Source organism: Stegostoma tigrinum, chromosome 8 (assembly GCF_030684315.1).
Source record: "Stegostoma tigrinum isolate sSteTig4 chromosome 8, sSteTig4.hap1, whole genome shotgun sequence".
In the NCBI taxonomy this organism is placed as follows: Eukaryota; Metazoa; Chordata; class Chondrichthyes; order Orectolobiformes; family Stegostomatidae; genus Stegostoma; species Stegostoma tigrinum.
This window is the reverse complement of record NC_081361.1, coordinates 92272270-92296245: the sequence shown is the minus strand read 5'-3', so window position 1 is coordinate 92296245 and position 23976 is coordinate 92272270. Positions and strand designations below refer to the sequence as shown.

General features: G+C 41.5%; 1 protein-coding gene across 3 annotated transcripts in view; it reads left to right on the top strand.

Moving 5' to 3' along the window:
• zzz3 (zinc finger, ZZ-type containing 3) overlaps nt 1-23976 on the top strand; it is an 88684-nt gene that overhangs the window by 25684 nt on the left and 39024 nt on the right. For all 3 annotated transcript variants that reach the window (XR_007248446.2, XM_048539530.2, XM_048539531.2), the window contains exon 2: nt 2931-4479. Coding sequence is in view for 2 of the 3 variants with exons in the window: in XM_048539530.2 (XP_048395487.1) it covers nt 2993-4479 (1487 nt within the window). In the remaining variant the exon portion in view is untranslated. The remainder of the gene's footprint in view (nt 1-2930; nt 4480-23976) is intronic.

Below are 23976 nucleotides of genomic sequence, written 5' to 3'. Positions count from 1 at the left end.
GTGAGCTTTCAGTCCCTGCTTGACAATGAACTGGAGTTCTGCTCCATCTGGTGTGCAGATCAAACTTCGTCTGGCCATTTACTTGATGTGGCCTTCTTCTCTCGAGGGTACTCAGGCTCAAGTTATAACCTTGGCTCTGAACTCCTGTTTACTTCAGTGTGCATCCTACACTGCTCTACGCTTATGTGAGAGTTGTATCAGCAATACATAATTAGTATGTTAGACGTTCTCAATCCCAGGATTGTGTATTTCTGGACATGAGCAAGTTTACTGTTCCACTGCATCTGCGGAGTAATGAGCTGTTTAAGCCTCATGTCAATACAGTGCTAGATAACCATAACTACTGTTTGCATCCATAAACTGAAGCAAATTGAATTATTTGCTATGTAAAGGGTGTTTAGTTACAGCAATTAAATCAATAAATAAGCAGAAAAAATTCTGATGCCCTTTGTGTGATTGAAAGGGTGTTTTCATTGCTGCTGTATTTGTGTTGGATGTGTAAATAACATGCTGTTGATCAAAGATTTTGAATAGGTACTGTTTGATACATGGGGGTTTGGTGTTCATCAGGTTTTTTTGCATTGTTGATTAAAATACTGAGGAGCTTAGTATTTGTGGCCACCTTCATAGGAGTTGTGTTCATTCCTTTTAAAGCTTTCTACAGATTTTATTTCAATACTGTAGCCTTTTGTTTTGATCTGTTGTTGTCCATATTGACTGGCAACCAGTAAATACAATGCCATAGGCAGGGCTACATCAGAGCATAGCAACATACCTTGTGCTTTTGTAAGAAAGCCTAGTATCAGATTGAGGACACTTGGGCACTGAAGTTTTCTTGTTTTGCCTGTATTATTTACTTTACAGGTAATGTCCTTTTACAGTACTGTTTCTGTTTTATTGTTTGAAGCGCTGCACTCACTCAGAACAATCTACCACAAACAAAGATCAAATAAATCAAATATAAATCATGTCAGTAATTGAGGAATATATTTTGACCAAGATACCTAAAGGACATCCTTACACTTTTTAAAATGGGGCTAGATATTTTCCAATCAACCTGCACAGAAATGTTATGACACACCTCTTAAAGCAGCAAGGTCTTGAACCCAGGCCTCCTAGCTTAGAAATAGGGACTCTACTAATGCACCACAAGAATTCTCCTAAAAATAGGGCTAGAAGTTTATTTTTAGTCCATCTGAGAGTGGATAAGGTCTCTGATTCTGATCATAAGAGTAACATCTCTGCCTGGGCTGCAGTTCTCTGTGCTTGAGTCACTGGGTTAGGACTTGAATACACAGCCTTCTGATATGAAAATGCATCTTCAAAAAAAAACAAGTGTAATCTATTGATTACAAAGAATTTCCGTGTATTAAACATTGGTTATGAGTGGGTTCAGACAGAGCAACTCCTGGTCAATGAACTTGAGAATTCTTAAGTTCCTCATTTGGATAAAGGCCACAGTAGTGAGTCCCTGGAGGAGGTTGGTAATCCTTCTGTAGAAAGCTGCCAGTGCCTACAATGATCATGAGAATTGCAGGGAGAGGTAAAGAGAATGATATGCTGATGATAGTTGCGCGTTTCTGTAAAGTCACTTCCTCTCTCACTGGTCTCTTTACAAAGGAACAGCTAGCTGCCTCTTTCATAGCAACCTGTGGATTCTGGGACAGTTTGAGCTTTTAAGATATGGTCATTAGGTCATGAGATATAAAGGGATTTGCAGCGAATGTGGGTGGGTAAAGATGAGCCATGATGTGAATGAATATCAGAGCAAGCATTTGATTTATTTGATTTTTGTCCACCTTGTAGAAGTTCTGCTCCTGTCTCTGATGGGATTTCCGTTCCTGTCTGTCTGTCTTGTCCACCAGTTCTGTGGAAAGGTCACCAGACCTGAAACGTTAACTCTAGTTCTTTCCTCACAGTTTCTGCCAGATCTGCTGAGCTTTTCTTGCAACCTTCTGCTTTTAGATCAGAGCAAGCTCAATCGCCTAAATTTTCTACTCCTGTTCCTTTATTGCTCAGTGCCCAGTGTTCCGTTTTGCAGTGACTAGGAAGTAGTTCCCCTGGGTGCCATCTTGTGTGAAAATGTTGTGGGTTGATGGAAAACTTTGGGAAGGGAAATGGGGAATCATGTTATTCTACTTTCTTTAATTGGTCAGTGGCAAGGTGTTTAATTGTCAGACTGCGTGGTTTTCAGTCTTGCTGTGATCGTAGCAGTCTTTCAGACATCAACAATAATTCCCCTAACATTTAATTATTTTCTTCTTTGCTGTGTCACCAGTATCTATCTTAGAAATTTTCCTTGCACACAAATAATGTGTCCAGTCACGAGTCCACGAATCAGTAGTCTTTTTATTTCAAGGTTTGTGCTGTTTAAAAGGCACTTGATGGTTGGACAGGAAGAAAGACTTGCTGAAATTACAGCTCCTTGCTCTCTCTTCATTGTTCAAGGCCCACTGTTCATGTTGAGACAATGTGTACATCTGTGCTATTGGTCATGTATAACGCCAAATCATTTCATGTTTTTGGCTGTACCTTGATTTGACATTTGCACAGAAATATTTCATGCCTGTACTGTAGGTGTTTACCCTGTCATGTTGTGATTTCTCTCGATCACACCAGAATTAATGACGCTTTCGTGCTGTCTTCCAGTTTGCCTGTGCTCCTCCTCTGCTTTAAACATTTATCTTTGAAACATTTAATAGTTGCTGTCACAAGTACTTCCTGGAACAAAGACAAAGCAGATTATGCAGCAACAGCTCCTGCCCAATTGCTGCACTTCAGCTGAGGAAAATAATGAGTAGTTGAAAACAAAACCAGCTTAAATTATGCCATAATTTATTAAAAATCACTTTGCAGTTGGGTAGTATTTGTGTTTAAGTTGGTTGATTTTCTGTATCCCAACCTAATTTTATCTCTTTTGTATTCTCAAGGTTGTCTTCAGTGATGCTCATGAGGGAGTCATGATGGTGATATCATAGGGATCTGCCATAGTATGGCTGCTTTTCGATCCCAGCGTGTTACAAGATCGTCTGTTGGTTCCAATGGTTTGGATGAAAACTTCTGTGGGCGAACCTTGAGGAATCGGAGTATAGTTCACCCTGATGATTCCTCCCCTTTTCCTCAACTGAGGTCACGATCTCCAAAAAAGAAACAGGAAACTGTACCACAACAGAAGGGCATAAATGGTAGTAAGGTTACTGAATGCAAACAGCATAATGCTCGCGAGTCCTGGGTGAGTCCTAGGAAAAGGGGACTATCGTGCTCTGAGAAGGATAACCACGAGAAAAAAGCTTTGGACGTTTGTGACTCAATACTGCCTGTCTTTAAGCGGGTAAAACGATGCTCCCGCTCAGAACCCGTGGATGGCCCAGAGGATGCAACGTCACTTGTTAAAAATGAAAAGGCTTCACTTGAGCGAAAAGGCTCAGCTGCAAACAATGACGGTGACTTGTCACAGCTCAAGCGCGCTCGACGCTTTCTTTTACTGGATGATTGTGACAAAAGGGAGGTCAAAAAGGTGAGCGAGTTGGACGGTGGATGCGACAACCCTTCGCTGCTGAAAGAGGTGTCGGCTCACCAGGCTGCCAACGGGATCAGTGAGAAAGATGCTGCTGTTGCTCTGGAGTGCAGTGAGTGTGAACCTTGTGATTTGAACAGTAAGCCAAAATGTGTTGATGTTGTTGATACGTGTGCGTCAATTTTACCAACAGAAACTGAAAACCGCATTTCGGGCGGTCCCTCGCTGCTGCTTAATGGCAGTAAGGCGGCCCCCTGCTCAGAGCCTGATGTGCCTTCTACAGATTCGGAGTGGGAAGACGACAGGACAATAAGTGACTGCCACTCTGTGTCGCAACAATCTACCACAATCCTAGCAACTGAAAACCCATTGCAAATCAGGGAATCTGAGGAAGAGGTTGACGTTGTGGGATATAGTTTGTTCCAGTCAAAGGAACAGTGTTTTGAAAATGCCAGTTGCAGTATTGATGCTGCTCAGGATGTTGAACAGATCTCAGGGGTGCCTGACCCTACTGCAGTGCTGGACTCTGGACCTGGTCCCTTGCTTGAACCTCAAGAACACAGATATGCACTGAGAACTTCCCCCAGACGGGCTGCAGGTAACAAGTGCAGCTCTCAAAAGATAGGTTCACCCTCCAGGGACAGTGGGCAGGCAGAAGAGAAATCTCTCAGTCTTCATGAATGTGTAAAGAGTGGAGGAGCAGTAGTGGCTGCAGACAATGAGCACTGTGTGAAATTGGAAGAGGGCAACTCTCAGGCTAAAGGAGAGCTGCCCCAGGACGGGGCTGGAGAAGGTTTCAGTGGCAATGTGCCCGATTCACCTTCTCATGAGCGTGGCTCGGACAGAGGACACTTGTCTGTGAGCAGGGAGAGCAGCAGCCAGCAATCTCGGGAAGAGGAGGAAGAAGAGCCTGATGTATACTACTTTGAATCGGATCATGTGGCACTGAAACACAACAAAGAGTATGTGTAACCATGGTAACCATAACATCTGTTTGTTTCACAAAAGGAACAAAAAGAAATGTCAGATTTTATCTGTTCTCACAATGCGTGCTTTCTCTCCCTGTCATTTTGCAGTCCCTCTAAACTCAGCTGTTTCAAGTAAGTTTTGGTGGAACAAAATCTGGTTGAAGCGTTCTCGACAAGTGTTACGATCATTTGTCACAGATTTTGTTGTTCTTACCGTTTGGAGTCAGGATATCGGTGCCAAAGCAATTTGCTGACCACTCGCAGTATAACCTGCAGGGTGAGTTCCTGGAGATAGTGGGCCCTGCGGTCACTCTGTTGAAGGTAGAATAATGGCACCATATCAATCCAAAAGCTGCAGAGCTATTGAAAAGCAATGAATGTGTGAGGATGATGATTTACTGCAAGCAGTTTGTCCCTGAGTCCATCTTGTGGAATGTGGCTAAAAGGATTGATTGTGGTGGTCGCTGTTAGAAAGATTAGAATGTGTTCATGCATGTGAAAATTACTGAAAGAAGGTGTAGGACCTGATTTTCTTGGTTTTAATGTGACAAATGCTGTATACCAATAATTCTTGGCTGGAATAATGAAGGGCCCGAATGTATTGTTGCATTCCAATATTAATCCTTTTATTTATATCTGAGACAAATTACGTTCCCTGAGTTTTGCTACATAATAAGGAATTAGTTTATAGGGTTTGTGTGTTTCTTGGTGGAAGAGTGATGCATTGAGTAAATAGATTGAAAAATACAATTCTGACCATGCTTTTTTAAAAAAAAATCCAACCTGTCAATGGTATGTAACTTCAAGTGAGTTTTTCTTACGCTGGGTGATCTTGCCTTGGTAGCCAGTTGGTAGGCGATGGACTTCAGTAGAGGTTTTAATTTTTTCAGACTCAGTCAGCAATGCACACAATGCTTCGTAGAAACGGAAAGTTTGTTTTCCCGTTGTGGGAGAGTCTAGGACAAGAGGGCATAATCTCAGATAAAGGGGTCACCAGTTTAAAGCAGATAACAGAAATTTTTTGAGGGTAATAGATCTGTTGAATTATTTTTGGCAGAGGGCAGTTGAGGCTGTGTTATTAAGTATATTCCAGCGGGGAGAGACAAATTTTTAAGCAGGAAGGGAAATCAAGAGTCTTGGGTAATGGCGGGAAATTGGACTTGAGGATTTATCAGATCTGCCATAATCTCATTGAATTGCAGTGCGGACTGGATGGACTGAATTGCCGACTTCTGCTGCATCTTATAGTCGACCCTGATGACGTAGATGCTGTTCAGAATGGAAGAACTTGTTTGTTTATAGTCTCACTGATGTCCCAAAACATTGTGCAAGTTATGAAGTACATTTGCAGTTATTGTCCCAGTTGTTGTGTAGTGATAATGGCAGCATACGCAGAGTGAGCTCCCGCGAGCAACAAGGAGGTAACGATCAGATGGTCTCTTTCAGTGACGTTAGTTGAGGATTGAGAAAAACCCGTAACATTGGGAACAATGATGAGGGGAATGTGGAGGATGCTGACTATGTGGAAGTTTTTAAAAAAAAATTGACACAATACTTTATTAAAGGTTGGTTAACAAAATAGAGGTTCATAGCAAATAGAGCTTGTCAGCTTTGATAAAAATCTGGCTTGGTTAGAAAGTAGTGGGTCATGGTAATTGTGTGTTTCAGACTGGAGGAGAATGGTCAATCGTGTTTAGGATTATTGCTGTTTTGAAATGTTTATTTAGAAAGGCCTTTTATGTTAAAATAGAGGGAGATTTAGCAGTTTGGATTAGAAACTGGCTTTCGGTAAGAAGGCAACGAGTGGTGGTTGGTGGAAAATATTCAGCCTGGAGTCTGGGCACCAGTGGTGTGCCTCAAGGATCTGTTTTGGGACCACTGCTGTTTGTTCATTTTTATAAATGACTTGGATGCAGGCATTGGTGGATGGGTTAGTAAGTTTGCAGATGACACAAAGTCGGTGGAGTGGTGGACAGTATGGAAGAATGTTGCAGGTTGCAGGGAGACTTGGATAAACTGCAGAATTGGGCTGAAAGATGGCAAATGGAGTTTAATACGGATAAATGTGAGGTGATTCACTTTGGGAAGAATAATAGGAAGGTAGAATACTGGGTCAATGGAAAGATTCTTGGTAGTGTGGATGTGCAGAGGGATCTTGGTATCCATGTACATAGATCCCTGGAAGTTGCCACCCAGGTTGATAGTGCTGTTAAGAAGACTTACGGTGTGTTAGGTTTTATTAGTAGAGGGATTGAGTTCCGGAGCCGTGATGTCATGCTGCAATTGTACAAAACGCTAGTACGACCTCACTTGGAATATTGCGTACAGTTCTGATCACCCCATTACAGGAAGGATGTGGAAGCATTGGAAAAGGTGCAGAGGAGATTTACCGGGATGTTGCCTGGTCTGGAGTGCAGCCCTATGAAAAAAGGCTGAGGGACTTGGGTCTCTTCTCATTGGAGAGAAGGATGCTAAGAGGGGATTTAATAGAGACATACAAGATGATCAGAGGATTAGATAGGGTGGACAGTGAGAGTCTTTTTCCGAGGATGATGGCTTCAGCTTGTACAAGGGGGCACAGCTACAAATTGAGGGGTGATAGATTTAAGACAGATGTCAGAGGCAGGTTCTTTACTCAGGGAGTGATAAGGGTGTGGAACGCCCTGCCTGTCAATGTAGTTAACTCAGCCACAGTAGGGGCATTTAAACAGTCCTTGGATAAGCATTTGGATGATGATGGGATAGTGTAGGGGGATGGGCTTGGATTAGTTCACAGGTCAGTGCAACATCGAGGGCCGAAGGGCCTGTTCTGCGCTGTATTGTTCTATGTTCTAAAATACAGTGCAAAATCTAAATATTTTCCTTTGTGAAACTTGGAGGTGCGGTATACAGTGTGGATGGTATTGGTTGGTTGTGATAGAATATGGGTTAACAAAATTGGCAGATAAATAGTTGGAATTGAATACATTTGGAGTAGCGACAATAAAATATTTCAAATAAATTGGATGGACACTTAAAGGAGCTAAACTTGCGGGAATACAGGTAAAGAAGTGGAAAATCAGATAATTAGATTGTTGTGTACAGAGCCAAAGGACCATGTGACCACCTGCGCTGCAGCAAATCTATGGCTTTGGTCAGGTGTGTGAATTTGTTACTTTGAAATGAATGTCTGGCCACTGGTGAAATCACACCAAAGAATGCACTCAAAAGGAAGGTTTATTTCCTGTAATGTACTTGCAACGTTTTGAAAGTTGGCATAAAAATATTACATATATGTTGTATGAGCTTGACACTGCTGGCATGCATTGTAGTTCTCTTTCCTATTGCAATGTCTTCAGTATGGGTGGTGTGCTACTGTCTGTCAGTTCAAAACAAAACATTGAAATTCCAGCAGAAGTATTGTCTTAAACTGGTTTTGTCTTTTCTCCCCACTGCCGATAGTTAATGCTGTAGCACTATAAACTCATCGACACTGTTGGTTCCCACATAGCATTTATTTCAGAAAATCTGAGGTACGTGGTTCTGATAGCTAGCTGTGAAATTTAACTAACCCTTTTAAAACTATTTCTTTGGTATTACTTGTGGGAGGGTGGCCCTTATCCATTCTGAGGCCAACTTGAATATGATCGCCATTTGTTAACAGAAATGCACAGATCTTCAATTCCTGTACATATTTGATTCCAGGTCAAAAGAAAACACTTTCGCATTTTTATTTTGTTTGACATTTAAAGGGTGATTGCTTGGATAGCTTCAAAGTAAAACACATCACGTGCAGAGTGAATGCATTCATTAAGCCCAATGAATCTACACTAAACATTTGTGACACCATATTAATCATTATGTAACTAAAGTCAGACAAGAAAGTGGCTTCACAGGTTCTACAGGGAGACATGAGAAGGGCTGCCCAGAAAGTTGTAAAAAACTTAGTGTTAAGTGAAATGGGAGGCTTGGATTTGTATAGCGCCGTTCATGACTTGGGGAAATCATAAAATGTTTGGTGCTTCTGAATACTTTTGAAGCTGCAGTTACAATCAGTATAAAAAAAACATGTCAGTCACCTTGTACAAAGGCAAACTCTAACAGATAACAACAGAATAAGTGACCAAGTAATCTCCCTTAGGTGTTGGCTGTGACAGGTTCCAGTTACTTGCTTTTGGCACTGCATATGCGCTCAAGTGAAAAGCATTTCACTGAAGTTGATATTCTTTAACATTATGCCAATAATGTCTTTGCATCAAGATCTGTCTCTTGTGCTAATTCTTAACATGTGATTATTCTGAGCACTGCCAGTAATGGTGGCCTTGTAACCACAATCACTCTCTGCTAATACAGTGTATTCCAAACATAAGTGTGTGTGAGTGGCTGCAAATATTAGTACACTCCTAAGAACAGCCCCAGATATTGGCAAAGCATGTGAATTGGCTGCAGATTTCAGCATACACACACAGGGTTGACCACAAATATTTCCATGTTTAGATACTGGATTTCAGACATACAGTACAGCACTGGCAGTGGAATCTTGGATAAAGCATCGTAAAGGAGTGTGAAATTCTCAGTGTATATCCAGTCAGCCTGCAAGGAAAATTTCTGGAGAACTTTATCAGGAGCAAAATTAACTTTTCTTTGGAAAGGTGTGAGAAAATAAAGGAGAGCCAACTTGGATGTATTAAATTCAAATTCTGATAATTAACACAGGAGGCATGTAAAGAAGGTGGGAAGATTGAGGGTAAGGAGAAGGTGGCTGTAGGGCTGTGGAATGGAGTTAATAACATAGAGTGAAGGGATGGTCCTTCTGACTGGGAGATAGTTTGCAGAGATGTTGCCAATGGTTACTGCTTTGGGTTTTGTAATTTTCCTAAACAACTTAGACTTGGTTTGGGGGAATGTCTCATGGCTGATGAACTGAGTGGGGGTGGCAGATGAAAATATTTGTTTACATGTTGATCTGTTGTAATGATTGTTGCCTGAAAAGCTGGTGGATACAGACTTAGTAGTAACTTTGTCATAGAGAGGATTTTCTTAAGAACAGAAAACATATTGTGTCATCAAGACCTATCTTCTGTAATTCCATTTTCCAGCATTTAGTCTTTAACCTTGGATGCTGTGTGCTGGTTCGAGTGTCCCTCTAACTGCTACTTAAATGTGAGAGTACCCACCTGTACCACCCTCATAGGTTCCAGATATCTCTGGATGAAAAAAATATTTTCTTCATCTCTCCTAAACCTTCTGCCCTGAACCCCCTTCGGTCTTTGCTGAAAGGAAATTGGATAAATACCTGGGAAGAATTTTTGCAGAACCTTAGGAAAAGTATAAGGCAACGTGACTGGCTGAATAGTTTTTTTGCACCGAGCTGATGCTGGGCCAAACGCTCTCGCCTGTTAGTCTTGTCCGAGGATACTTGCCGGACTTACCAAGCCCAGTCGTCAGATGAACTGTGACCTTCGTCATGACCATACTATCAAACAGGTTTCGTCTGACCGTGCGACATGTGGAACCGATGGCATTGCATTAATGTCAAAATAACCTCCTGATGTGAAGACCAGATGTCTTGCAATTTCTATGGTGTATTTCACAACCCTCAAACATCCCAGAGCACTTTACAACCAATTGAGCACTTCTAAAGGCCATTAAGAAATAGGAACAAGAGTTGGCCATTCAGCCCCTTGAGTCTGCTCTTCCGTCCTCTCAGCATTTACCCTGCCAAGTCCCTAAAGAATCCAATACGTCTCAATGAGGTCACCTCTCAGCCTTCTAAAATCCAGTGAGTAGAATCCCAACCTGTTGAACCTTTGCTCACAAGACAGTCTCTCCATACCAGGGATCATCCTAGTGAACCTTCTCTGAACTGACTTCAATAAAATAACATTTCCATAAATAAGGGGACCAAAACTGCTTGCAGTACTCTACATGTGGTCACACCAGTGCTTCATCGAGTTGCAGTAAGACTTCCCCATTCTTATACTCCATCCTGTATCAAATTAGGCCCAACATTCCATTAACCTTCCTGTTTACCTGTGTGCTAGCTTTGTATTTCTGTGCATAAGTACACTGAAATACCATTGGGGTTGCAGCTTTCCGCAATTTCTCTCCATTTAAATAATACATTGCAGTTTTGTTCTCCCTTCCAAAATGAAGAACTTCACATTTATCACATTATACTCCATTTGTTCACTTACCTAACCTATCAAAACCACTGTATAACCTGCTTGTACCCCTCTTCCAGAGGCTGCTTACCTCCGTAGTTCATTTTCTTAATGAGCAAACCTGTTTAGTGGAGTGGGTGCTGGGAAACTTTCAGAGAAGGATGTGTTAGGTTAGGGTTAGCCTGTGCCGAGCTTGAATGACTGAAGAAGTGCTAGCACACTTCGTCTTTGTCTGTGAGATTCAGAATTAGAGCCTGTGTAATTGGATGCTGCATTAGAGCCTGGCAGATCGCTATCTGCTTGGGTCTCAGCCTCATGGTTAAGGCGGCACCTTGGCCATTTTGGAATTCATTTATTACTTCAAAATTTGATTTTCAAAATAGATTTTAAATCTCAAATACTCCTAATCTGACAAATTTATGTTGGTAATGTATCGTAAGCTAGATATTAGAATGATGCGTTTTGGCATTGATTCATACTTTGGCTGTGAAAGAAGCCACTCACTAAAGTGCAGGCATAGGTAGCACCCATTATTGTAATTTGTATTTGATGTAGATATCTCTGAAAAGTCATTGATTGGCTTCAAAGTGTTCCATTTGTCCAACGATTCCCACACAAACTTTATTGATTATTCAGTGAGTAACTGAGCCATACACTTGTGGGCATTTCTCTAGTTCAATGAGCTGTACTCAATTAGCCGATTCTTGCAGGTTTTGTCCTTGATGCTTTTAGCTGAGCAATTGGATGTTGGGGTGGGGGAGGTATCTCTGAAGCCCTGCATGCCTGTGTCTGCCTGTGTGTACATGCATTGTGTACACAGGCATTACTGCATGAGAAAGGACAACAGGCCTGTCAACCTGGACGCGGCCCTGTGATATCACTGTGGAAATTGTTGAATAAATATAAATAATCAGCGCAATCATTTACTATCAGTCTGCAACAGATTCAGATACGATATAAAGTAAATCTTAGTAAAGGAGAGCTTTGGTAGGAAAGTTGTAAAAGAAAGTGGAACTCAGCAGAAAGAATTGCTAACATTGAGTAGAGTCAAAATACAACATAGTGCCTTTAATTCTGGGCTGTTAGCATTATCTGAATATATGCAGCATTGGCAACAGGATAGCCGAGTTGATGGCCAAGATAGAAGTAAATGGGTATAATCTAATTTTCCATTGTGGAAATATAGCTGGCAGTGTACCCAAGGCTGGAAATTGAATCTTCCAGCATATTTTCTATTTGGGAAGGATCGACAAAAAGCAAAAGGAAGCCAGGTAGTGCTGATAAAAGGGGGATATGATCAACATATTTGCGAGACAGGATCTTTGAGAGGAAGAGCAAGATGTAGAATCTGTCAAGTGGAGCTGAGAAACAGCACAGAGGAAGAAAAGTTGGTCAGTCGCACGGAGAGTGGTACGTGTATACGAGGAGCTGTCAGAGGAAGTGGTGGGGTTGGGTAGAGTCACAACGTTTGAAAGGCATCTGGATGGGTATATGAATAGGAAGGGTTTAGAGGAATATGTGACAAATGCTGGAAAATAAGACTAGATAAGTTTTTAGAATATCTGGTTGGCAATGACTAGTTGGATCAACGGGCCTCTTTCCGTACTGTACGTTTCTATTTTTCTAGGGCCAGATAAAAATCAGGAAATTCAGGATGTGTGTAACGAGGGCAATGCAGTAAACATGGGTGACTTCAGTCGACATGTAGATTGGTTGTGTTTAAAGAGCATCTCAATGCTGTGGATTTTTAGAGCTGTGTTGAGGAACCAAGAGCAGACTATTTTACAGCACTGAGGAAGGGTCACTTAACCTGAAATGTTAACCTTCATTTCTCTCCACAGATGCTACCAGACCTGCTGAGCTTTTCCAGCAATTTCTGTCTTTGTTTCTATTTTACAGCTTGTATTGCATGCTGAGAAAAGGCCAATTAATGATCTTGGTGTAAAACAACCTTTACAGAAGAGTGACCGTGATGTGGTAGAATTTTCCATTACGTTTGAAAGCTGTGTAGTTCATCCAAGGTCTTAAATCCAAACAAGGGGAGCAACTGAGGTGTGATGGAAAAATTCAGTCTGGCAGACTGAGAAAATACATTTAAAATGTGGTGTGTAATGAACTAATACATGGCTTACCACAAACTCTCATTTCTTCAAGTTACAAAAACCCAGAGGAAAGTGAGTCAACCAGGAAGTTACAGTGTATAATATCAAAGGAAGAGGTTCGTAAAGTTGCCAAAAAGTAGCAAACTGGAACATTTTAAGAGTGCAGCAAAGGAGGCTCAAGGATAGGAGAATAGAATATGAGTGTAATCTAGGAAGAGATCAAAAAACACTGAAAGCATCTTTCGATATGTAAGAAGGAAAAGATTAGCAAAGGGGTATGTATGGATCCATTACAGCCAGAGACAGGAACTTATAATGAGAAATGGCAGGAATGCCAAATAATTACATTGTGTCAGTCTTCATGGAGGAAGATTAGAAGAAACTCTCCAAAATAATAGAAATCCAATGAACTAATGAGAATAAGAAGCTGAAATAAATTGAAGTCAGTTTAAAAAGAAATGAAGAAGAAATGAATGAAAACTGACAGTTGAAAAATTCCCTGTACCTGATGAGTTACATGGTCAATCTTGTGGGTTAAGACACGGGAGCAAAAGTAGGCCATTCGGCCCATTGTATCGGCTTCACCATTCGATGAGATTGTGGCTAATCTAATAACCCTCAACTCCATTTAACTGCCTTTTCCTCATAGCTCTTGATTGCTTTATTGAGTAAAAATCTACCTCTACTTTGAATATATTTAACTACCCTTCCCGATGATGACCCACTAGTAGAGAATTCCATGGTTTCACCACTTTCTGGGAGAAGAAGTTTTTCCTTGTACATTTTAAATAGGTAACCCCTTATACTCTAAAATTATGTCGTCTGGTCCTAGACTCTTCCACAAGGGTTAACACTCAACGCAGCTACCCTGTTAAGCCCCTTAAGAATCATCTTTTGTCTCAATAAGGTCACCTCTTATTCTTCTAAATTTTAATGAACTCTGGCCCAACCAGCAAGTGCGCACACAACGGCCCTCCCATCCCCAGTATCAGCTTTGCTAGCCTGCTTTAAATTGCCTCAGTATATTGTTCCTTGCATAAGGGGCCCAGAACTATAATCCAGTATTCCAGTTGACACTGCTTAATCATATTATCTATTTCTAAATGCCCTGCTGTTACATCCTTTATAATAACTCTTAGCTTCTGTAACTGTGGAAAATGTTAACTGGTCTGTTTTCTTACCTCCTTCCCTTTCTCAATAAAGATGTTACGTTGGCAGTTTTTGAGCCCTCTTGAAGTTTACTAGAATTTAAGGATTCCCGGAAGATTCTTAAAAAAAATAGTGATGATAGAGAGAGTGAATACATTAGTAATCATCTTTCAGAATTATTTTTGAAATATTTTGCAATGATGCCAACATGTTAGACAGTTGAAAATGTAACCGACTGTTTAAGAAAGGAAAGAAAAAATATTGGGAGCTGCAGATCTTGTAGCCTGACCCCTCTAGTAGGAAAAATGCATGAATCCGGGAAAAAGAATAACAACTGTACCCTTGAAAAATGATTAAATTGAAATAGATGGTCTGATTGACTGGGCAGTGTGAATGTCGATTTATGAATTGGAAATCATTTGTGATACATCAGATGTTTTGTGGATGTTGATGGCAGATTAAATATAGATCAACCAACAAAGGTGGTGCTTTTGGATTTTCTGAGTGCCTTCAATATAGTACCAAACGGGGAATTAGTGAACATAGTGCATGGGGTAGGGGGTAATGTACTAGCATGGATTTAGTACTGGTTAATGGAAAGAACATAGCGTAGGAATAAACTGGCCATTTTCAGAGGTTGTCTGGCTGTGTCTAGTGGGGGCACCAGAAAGCCCGCAACTGTTCATTATCAATAATTTAGATAATGGGCACTCATTATAATACTTAATATTTAATGATCAGCAGTGGGATGGAATACTCTCCACTTGCCTGGATGTGTGCAGCTCCAACACACAAGAAACTTGACACCATCCAGGGCAAAGCAGCCTGCATGATTGGCACTACATCCACAAGCATCCACTCTCTCCACCACCGACACTCAGTCGCAGCAGTGCGTACTATCTACGAGATGCTCTGCAGCAATTCACCAAAGATCCTCTGGATAGCACCTTCTAATCTCGTGACCAATTCTATCTAGAAGAACAAAGGCAGCAGAGACATGGGAATATCACCACCTGCAGGTTCCCCTTCAGGCCACTCCCCATCCTGACTTGGAAATATATTGCCGTTCCTTCACTGTCATTGTCATTGAGTCAGAATCATAGAGTTCCCTCTCAAAGGGCATCGTGGGCCAACCTACAACATGTGGACAACAGCAGTCCAAGAAGGCAGCTCATCATCAAGGGCAACAAGGCAATAATCGTTGGCCTATCCAGCGATCCTCATGTCCCAAGAATTAATTAAAAAGAAATTTCCAAACTTGTTGGTTGTCTTGAAGTGAATAGGAATGTGTGCTATATCAAATACACAGAGGCTTCAAGTGAGTGGATTACAGACAGAATATAATTTGCATATCCATATTGGTAGGAAGAACAGAGTGCAATGTACTTTGGTAGTGAGGGATTGGAAAGTCCAAAGTGACATGGGTGTTCTTGTTCATAAGTCAATGAAAAGCTAATGTGCAAGTACAGCAAGCAGTTAGAAAAGTGAATTTGTATGTGAGCTTTTATCACAAGCAGATTTGTGTAGAGGAGTCAAGAATTCTTGCTTCAGTTCTGTGGAACCTTAGTGAGACCGCACTTGGAGTATTTGTGCACAGACGTGGTCCCCTTACCTAAAAAAGAATATATGCTGTATAGAATGAGTGCTCCAAAGGTTTGCCAGACTAATTCTTGGCAGCATTACCCGAGGAAGAGAGATTGAGGAGATTTGGCCCGTATCCTCTGAAGTTACGGAGATTGAAATGTGATTCACAAAAACTTAGAAATCCTTAAAAGGCTTAGCAGGGTAGGTGCAAGAAGGAGTTTCTCCTTGGCCTTTGATTGGTGGAGGGGAGGATGTAGAGGAAGAGAGAGAGAGAGAGAGCCTAGTACCATGGGATATAACCTTGTAATAAGAGGTGAGTCATTTAGGGGAGGCAATGGCCTAGTGGTCTTATCGCTCGGCTGTTAATCCAGAAACCCAGATAATGTTCTGCAGACCCAGATTAAAATCCTGCCACGGCAGATGGTGGAATTTGAATTCAGTAAAAAATCTTGAGTTAAGGGTCTGATGTTGACCAGGAATCCATTGTCGATTGTTTGAAAAATTCCATCTAGTTCACTAATGCCCTTCAGGGAAGGAAACTGCCAACCTTACCTGGCCTGGCCTACATGTGACTCCAGACCCACAGCAATGTGGTTGACTCTGAACTGCCCTCTGAGCAATTAGGGATGGGCAATAAATGCTGCCTGGCCAGTGACACCCTCATCCCCTTAATGTATAAAGAAAAAAATTAGCTTTATATGGGGAGAAATGCCTTCATTCAGCAAACCTTTGGAATTCTCATCCCAGAGCATAGTGAAAACTTGATCATTTGAGTGTGTTGAAGATAGATGAATAAATTTCTAGATAATAAGGTCTGTGGATATAAGGCTAGTGTGGGAAAATGGTGAGGTAATTGATTAGGCATTTCCTTGAATGTTGAAGAAGGCTAAATGTGCTTGATTTAAAATTGAATTACCTTTATTGTCACATACACATGAGTATGGTGAAAAGTTTATAAGCCATCTCTCACAGTGCCACCTTGGGTACTAATGTACTTAGGTGTAATCCTTAGTTACAGAATGGGAGAAATAAATAAAGTTACATTACAGCTCTACGCAGTATGACCATCGGTCAGAAGAAAAACAAAAAACAAAATTAGAAGGGCACGCATCACAGGTTAGCAGCAGCAGACCAAGGCTCACCAGGGTGGGTGATAAAGGGATATTCTCCCTGGCTTTTGGTTGGTTGAGGGGAGGAGAGAGAGAGAGTCCAGTACTACAGCCGTTTAATGAGACCTGAGCCAATTAGCACTGAATTGAGGAGGAACGTAGGCTGAATGGCATTTTTCAACTTGTGTGTTTCTATCTGCAAGCAGTCCAAATTCACCAATTCTTGCCCACACATCACTTAATGTATGCCATGTCTCAAACTGCTGATAGACTGTATTCCATTAAATATGAGATTAGACTTCATTGTGATCACTAACTTTTTTTTCACAAGGATTTGTCTTATGCTTAAACTGAACAGTTTGCCATTTGAGGCTAGATAAGAGTCAACAACATTTTCTGTGGCTCTGGAGCCCTGTATAGGCCAGGCCAGTTAAGATTGGCAGATTCCCTTCCTTTAAGAACACAAATAAACAAGATGGACATTTAGGACAATCAAAGATAGTTTCATTACTGACACTAGCTTTCAATTCTAGATTATTTATTTAAATTATTCTGTTTATTGACTAGTTAGAAATTCCACCAGCTTCCAGGATGGGTTTTGAACTCGAGTCCCTTGGGCTCTAGCCTGATTTACTGGAATGCTCATCTAGTGACTCTAGCACTACAACATTGGTTCATCAGTTCCGATGAAGAGTTGCTGGAGACTCTGCTTTCTCTCCCCAGATGCTGCCGGACTTGCTGAGCCTTTACAGCAATTTCTGTTTTGCTTACTGGCTCTACACCACTGCCTTTCCATGCAGTCTCCATTTACTTCCAAAGGAGACCGAAGAGGCAGACGAACAATTGCTAGGTGGGTGAGGTGAGAGAAGTCAGCACCTGTGCAACTGCACAAAACAGTACATCTGTCAAAAGAAAATTAGAAGGCGAATATTCAACTTACACAAAACGTGATGGTGTTTCCATTGTAGAATGTCAGGAAATCTTGTGAAAAAAAATTGATAATGATATAAGAAAGCAAAGTACTGTGGATGCTGGAAATCTAGAACAGAAGCAAAAATTGCTGGATAAACTCAGTAGATCTGGCAGTGACTGGAGAGAGAACAAAGAGCATTTAGGGTCCAGTGACATTTCTTCAGAACTCGTGTCATATTGAACTTGATATACTGTCATCAAGCACAGAGTTGTGATGCTAGAGATCTTAAACAAAAAGCACAAACTCTTGTCGTGAAGAGTCACCAGACTTGAAACAGTAAGTCTGCTTTGTCCCCGTGTGCTCTCAGACTGGGTGAATTTTGCAGCAATTTCTCTTTCTGTTTGATAATGCTGTCCTGTTACCACAAGGTGGCAGTAAGGCCACATGTTGAGTGCAGTACGTACACATAGCTACTGAAATACAAGCTGGAACTTCCTAGTGTGCTTTTTGTTTGCCTGTACTCTTGTGAAGTGTCCTAAGATGTCTGACAATATTAACGATGCTGTTTGAGGGCAAGTTGTGTTATTCTGCAATACATATTCTGTGAAAAGCTTTGAATGTTTGTTTTCCTTTGAATTATTGTCTTACAGATACAAAACCCCTCCATTGTCTCATTCACCCTGAGCACCACAGGCACCGCATTATCAGTTTTTCTACATAGGCTGTGAACACCAGTATTAGCCATCCACCGTTTCTCTGACCCCATGACCATCTCCATGCTATTCACTATTTAACACAAAATCATTGATGGCTTTCCTAATAAAATTAAAATTGCAGCTTTTCTAAAATAGTGACACGTCCTCTGCACGTTGTTACTCATTATCGCTCACCTTGCTATTTGGTTTGAGTTAGGCCATGCAGATACCTGGTGGCCTCTACCCTGAGCTACAAACCCGCTATCAACCATCAGAACTATCTGGTTATTTCTGTATCGGTGCTTTTCTGCCGAACCCCTTATCCACGTTGCTTCTGAAGCCACCATGATCCCAGAGGACCCGAGGGCTGCTGTCTCATGAGAGAGACAACTGGTACTGGTTTAACCTGAGGGTCACCACGCCTCTGGCAAGGGGAGAGGTTGAGAGGAAGACCCTGAGAGGAAGACCCCTGCATGGCAACCTCAGGCAGTGCAGGAATTGAACCCATGCTGTTGGCATCCCTGTGCATCACAAACCAGCTCTGCAGCCAACTACCAGACCCCTTATCCATGTTATTACATCTGAAGGGGTTAGCTAGGTTGGGTGGATGAACTGCGGCAATGCAGAGTAAAGCCAGTAGTCTGCGTTCAATGCCCATCACTGGCTGAGGTTACTATGAAGGACCCTCCTTCTCAACCTCTCCCCTTACTGTGAGGCGTGCGGACCCTCATGTTGTAGTTATGAGACTGTGTGGATTTCTCTATCTGTGAGGATTGTGAATGCCCTATCGTTGAATCTGTTTAAGGTTTTTGGCTTTTTGGGGCTTTTTGGCATTGAGATGGAGGTCCTACTGCAAACTAACTGAAGTAGCTGCATAGAGCCAGAACCTCATAGAGCTTACATCTGCCTGGAAAGAAAGAAAGGACACTTTTCAGAATATCCAAAAGCTTTTCAACAAATGAAGTGCTTTTGAGATGTATTCACTGTTATACTGGAGGCAAATCAGTGAGTAGTTTGTTTGTAGGAAACTTCCACAAATGGCAATACAAAAATGCACAGAATGATCTTTTAGTGATTTCAGGATTCGGGTCATTTCTGAAAGGTATATCTGTACTGAATTATGTTCTCATGTTTTTGGAGTGGGACCTGAATGCACCAACTTTAATGTGTTACCAACTGCGACTCTGCGAGCAGCTGAATGGGTTTTGAATCTAGAGCTGAAGAGAGATGCCCAAAGACTGACTGCAGTATCTCCCTTCAAACTACTGACACATTTTGAGAGTTGTGATCCTCCGAAATTGACTTTAATTGCCCTGTGCCAAGTAACAAGCAATTGGTCGGCCGCTTTGTGGTGCAGCGGTAGAGTACCTACCCCTGGTGCGGGCGGCCTGGGTTCATGTCCCACCTGTCCCAGAGGGGTGTAATAACATCTTTGACCAGGATGATTAAAGAAATAGGTCAATTATATATTTTTTTAAAAAGCAAGCAATTCCTGATTAAGTCCAGGATTCCTTGACTGGTGGCTGTATCCCTCCCTTGTAATTATGTTACTTTCAAAGTGCTTAGTGGGTGCCTTAAAAGCCTGGTGGCCAGAACATAAAATTAAAGGGAAAAGAACGTATTTCATTCAAGGCTTGATGGAGTCCAAATTTTAAAAAAAGGTTATAGACTTCAGGTTTTAAAGCTGATGCTTTTGCAAAGTGTGTTTCATTCTACCTGATTGAATCCATTTGATAATGTGTTAACTATGGCTCAATAAATAGCAGATTGGAAGTTCAAATTCCATGCCTAACCCAGGCTTCAGTCTGGTGGAGTATTGAGGGAGTGCTGCACTGTTGGAAGTGTCATCTTTCAGATAAAATCAAGCAAATCTCTAGCTCCCCTTCTCCATTAGATATAACGCAACCACAATACTCTTTGAACAAAGCAGACGTTTCCTGACCAACATTTTTGACAACTTAAATAAATCACCAGTTGTTCTCATTTATTACATTGCTGTCTGTGGGAGCTTGCTGTTGCTTCCTCGTTGCAGAAGTAACTGCATTTCAAAGAACAATTAGTTCCACAGCTCTTCTGGTTTGGTAGAAGGTGCTACATAAGTACACGTCTCTTCCTTCTTTCCTGACGAATGCATCTGTTCTCTCTCTCTCTCTCTGTGTGTGTGTGTGTGTGTGTGTGTGTGTGTGTGTGTTTGAGATCCTTCAGAACACCACTGCTTGTGCCCTGCGTCATGAATTGTTGATCCTACCCATCTCCCTTGTACCTACTGACCTAGTTCGGTTCATCAGTTCTGATGAAGAGTCACTGGAGACTCTAGTTGTTAAGCAGACTTTGAAACACTCATTCATGTTTTCCATTCCCTCTACCTAACCACTCGTTTTTAACATCTGGTTTGACAGGCTCCCTCCCCCCCCTCCTGCCAAGCCTCCAATCAGTTCTGGCCTCTTGAACATTTGAATTTTAATAACCATTGGCTGTAGTTAGAGTCATTGAGAGATGCAGTATGAAAATAGGTCCATTGGCCGAACTTGTCCATGCCAAGCCTAAACTAATCTAGCCCAATTTGCTGGCATTTGAGCCATTTCCTTCTAAACACTTCTTAATCATGTACCCATCCAGATACCTTCTAAATATTGTAATTGTACCCGTCTCCATAACTTCCTCTGGCATCTTATTCCATACACTCAGTGCAATTTGAGTGAAGACGTTACTCCTCGGGTCGCTTTTAAATTTTTCCCCTCCCACCTAAACCTATGTTTTGGGCTCCCCAACCCTGGGGAAAAGACCTTGGCTATTCACCCTAGCCGCACCTCTCGTGATCTTAAATCTCCACAAGGTCCCCCCTTACCCACCAAAATTCCAGAGAAAAAAGCGCCAGTCCTATTCAGCCTCTCCCTATAGCTCAAACCCTCCGACCCTGGCCACATCCTTGTAAACATTTTCTGAACCCTTTTAAATTTAGCAACATCTTTCCTGTAGCAGGGTGACCAGAATTGTACACAGTACTCTAAAAGTGGCTTCGCCAGTGTCCTGTACAGCCACAACTTGATATTCCAACTCCTATACTCAATGCACTGACGAATGAAAGCGAGTGTACAAAACGCCGCCTTCACCATTCTGTCTACCTGCGACTCCACTTTCGAGGAACAATACACCCATACCCCAGGTCCCTTTGTTTGCAACACTCCGCAGGGCCCTACAATTATAAGTCCTGCCCTGTTTTACCTTAATAAAATGTGAGATCTCACGTTATCTAAATTAAACTCCATTTGTCACTTCTTGGCCCTTTGGCCCATCTAGTCAAGGTCTCATTGTACTCTGAAGTAACTTTCTTTACTGTCCAATGTTGGTGTCATCTGCAAACCTAAGAGCCATACCTCCTATATTTACATACATATCATTTATGTAAATAATGAATAGCAGGGACCCATCACCTGTGCTATCGACACGGCACTGGTCACAGGCCTCCAGCCCAAAATACAACCCTCCACTACCACCAATCTCATTTTATATCTAATTGGCTAGCTTCCCATGTATTGCATGTGATCTAACCTCGCTAACCAGCCTGTCATGCAGAGCTTTGGCAAATGCTATGCTCAAGTCCATATAGACAATGTTTACTGCTCTGCTTCCACCCTTTGATACCTCTTGAAAAAAACTCAATCAAGTTAGTAAGACACTATGTCCCCCATACACACAGCCATGTTGACTCTCCCTAATCAGTCCTTGATTTTCCAAACGCATGTAAATCCTGTTCCTCAGGATCTCCTCCTTTAGCCTGCCCACCACCAGTGTCAGGCTCACCAGTCTATAATTCCCTGACTTTTCCTTACCATCTTTCTTAAGTAGTGGCACCACATTAGCCAACCTCCAGTCTTTCCAGCACCTCACCTGTGGCTATCGTTAATACACATATCTCAACAAGGGGCCTAACAATCTTTCTCTTAGCTTCCCACAAATTTCTGGGATACACCTGATCACGTTCTGGGGATTTATCCACATTAATGCATTTTGAGGTATCCAACACCACCTCTTCTGTAATGTGGACTGTTTTCAAGGTATCACAGTGCATTTCCCCAAGTTCTTTAGTTTCCATGTCTTCCTCCACAAAATACTGATGCAAAATATTTGTTTAGTGTCTCACCCGTCTTCTGTGATTCCGTACATAGGCAGCCTTGCTTATTTTTAAGGGGGCCTATTCTTCTCCTACTTAGTATTTGTCTTTAATGTATTTATAGAATCTTTTTGGATTCTCCTTAATTCTGTTTGCCAAAGATATTTCATGTCCCCTTTTTGCCTTACTGATTTTTTTCTTTTAAGTATACTCCTACCGTCCTTATACCCTTCTGGGGATTCATTCAATCCCAGCTGTCTATACCTGATATATGCCTCCTTTCTCTTGTGCAGAGCCTCAGGTTCTCTACTTATCAAGCATTCCTTACACCTACCAGCCTTGTCCTTCATACTAACAGGAACATATTGTTCTGGAGTTCCTTTCTAAAATCTCCAACATTTTTTTTCCGTGGCTCAGAATCAAGATTTATTTGATGCTCCTGTGAAATGACTTGATAGTCTGTTACACTTCAAGTGCTGTTGGCATGTAAAGTGTTGCATAGTATAGGTTTGATCCCGTTGTGAGATAAAGCATACTGCCTTATATCATAAGGCAAATGAACAAGGGAACTTCAAAACATCTGAGAAATATTTTGAGCCAGCTTTCTCCTGTATTGGAGCAAGAGGGGCCATTCAGCTCTGGCCTGATTTGATAAGGTCATGGTTGATCTGACTGGGCTCAGCTTTACTGTCCTGCCTACAAGAATGTAGGTCTGGTTTTAAAATATGAAATGACCTTGTCCTTCATTGCTTACCCAAGAGAATCTGACAGCCCTCTGAGAGAACAAAATTTCTCCTGGTCTCTGTCTTAAATGGGACATCCTTTTATTTTTAAACTTTGCCCCAGTTCTAATTTTTCCAAAAGGAGAGCAGTCCTCACAGCATCTGATCAGTCAACCTCCGATGATCTTTTATATTAAAATAATCTGCTGTTCTTGTAAGCCCCAATGGATAGAGGCAGAACCTGTCCAACTTGTTCTTATAAGCTGATCTTACCATACCAGGAATCAATCGAACAAATCTTCTCTGAACTGCTTCTAATACAACTATATCCAAAACTCTACACAGCACTGTTGGTAACACCAGCAACTCTGAGCAAATGCATCAGAGCTTTCCCAAAGTTGTTATTTCATTTCTTTCCCGTTGCAAAAATGAACATTCCATTAGCCTTCTAAATCATTTGTTGTGCTTACATGTCAATTTTTGTGTGTTCTGAGTTTTGAAACTCTATCTCAGTAATGTGCTTATCTATAAAAATCTCTAGCTCTTCAATTTAAGAGCTGAGTGGTCCAGCTTGTAGGATGGGAAACTGAAGCATTTGTTTTCAGATCTTTCTATGGTCAGTCTTCCTCCCTATTTTTGTGTCTTCCTCTGACAAGTTGCTCTGACTTAATTTGAGTTCCTTCAGGTCTAGCCTGTGGAAAGCCCCAGTTTTAATCACTTTACAGTTCAACCGCTCTCCAATTTTTCCCCTTAAACCCCTTGCTTTATTCATTTAAGAGACTCATTAAAACCTACCTTTTCAACAAAGATTTTGGTTTTCTGCTCTAATATCTTTTGACATGACTCTTCCAGTGCCTCTTTGACAGATCTTGTGATATTGAAGATGTTGTGTAAATAAAAGACATAACAAGGTGTGGAGCTGGAGAAGGGTCCCGACCCGAAATGTCAGCTTTCCTGCTC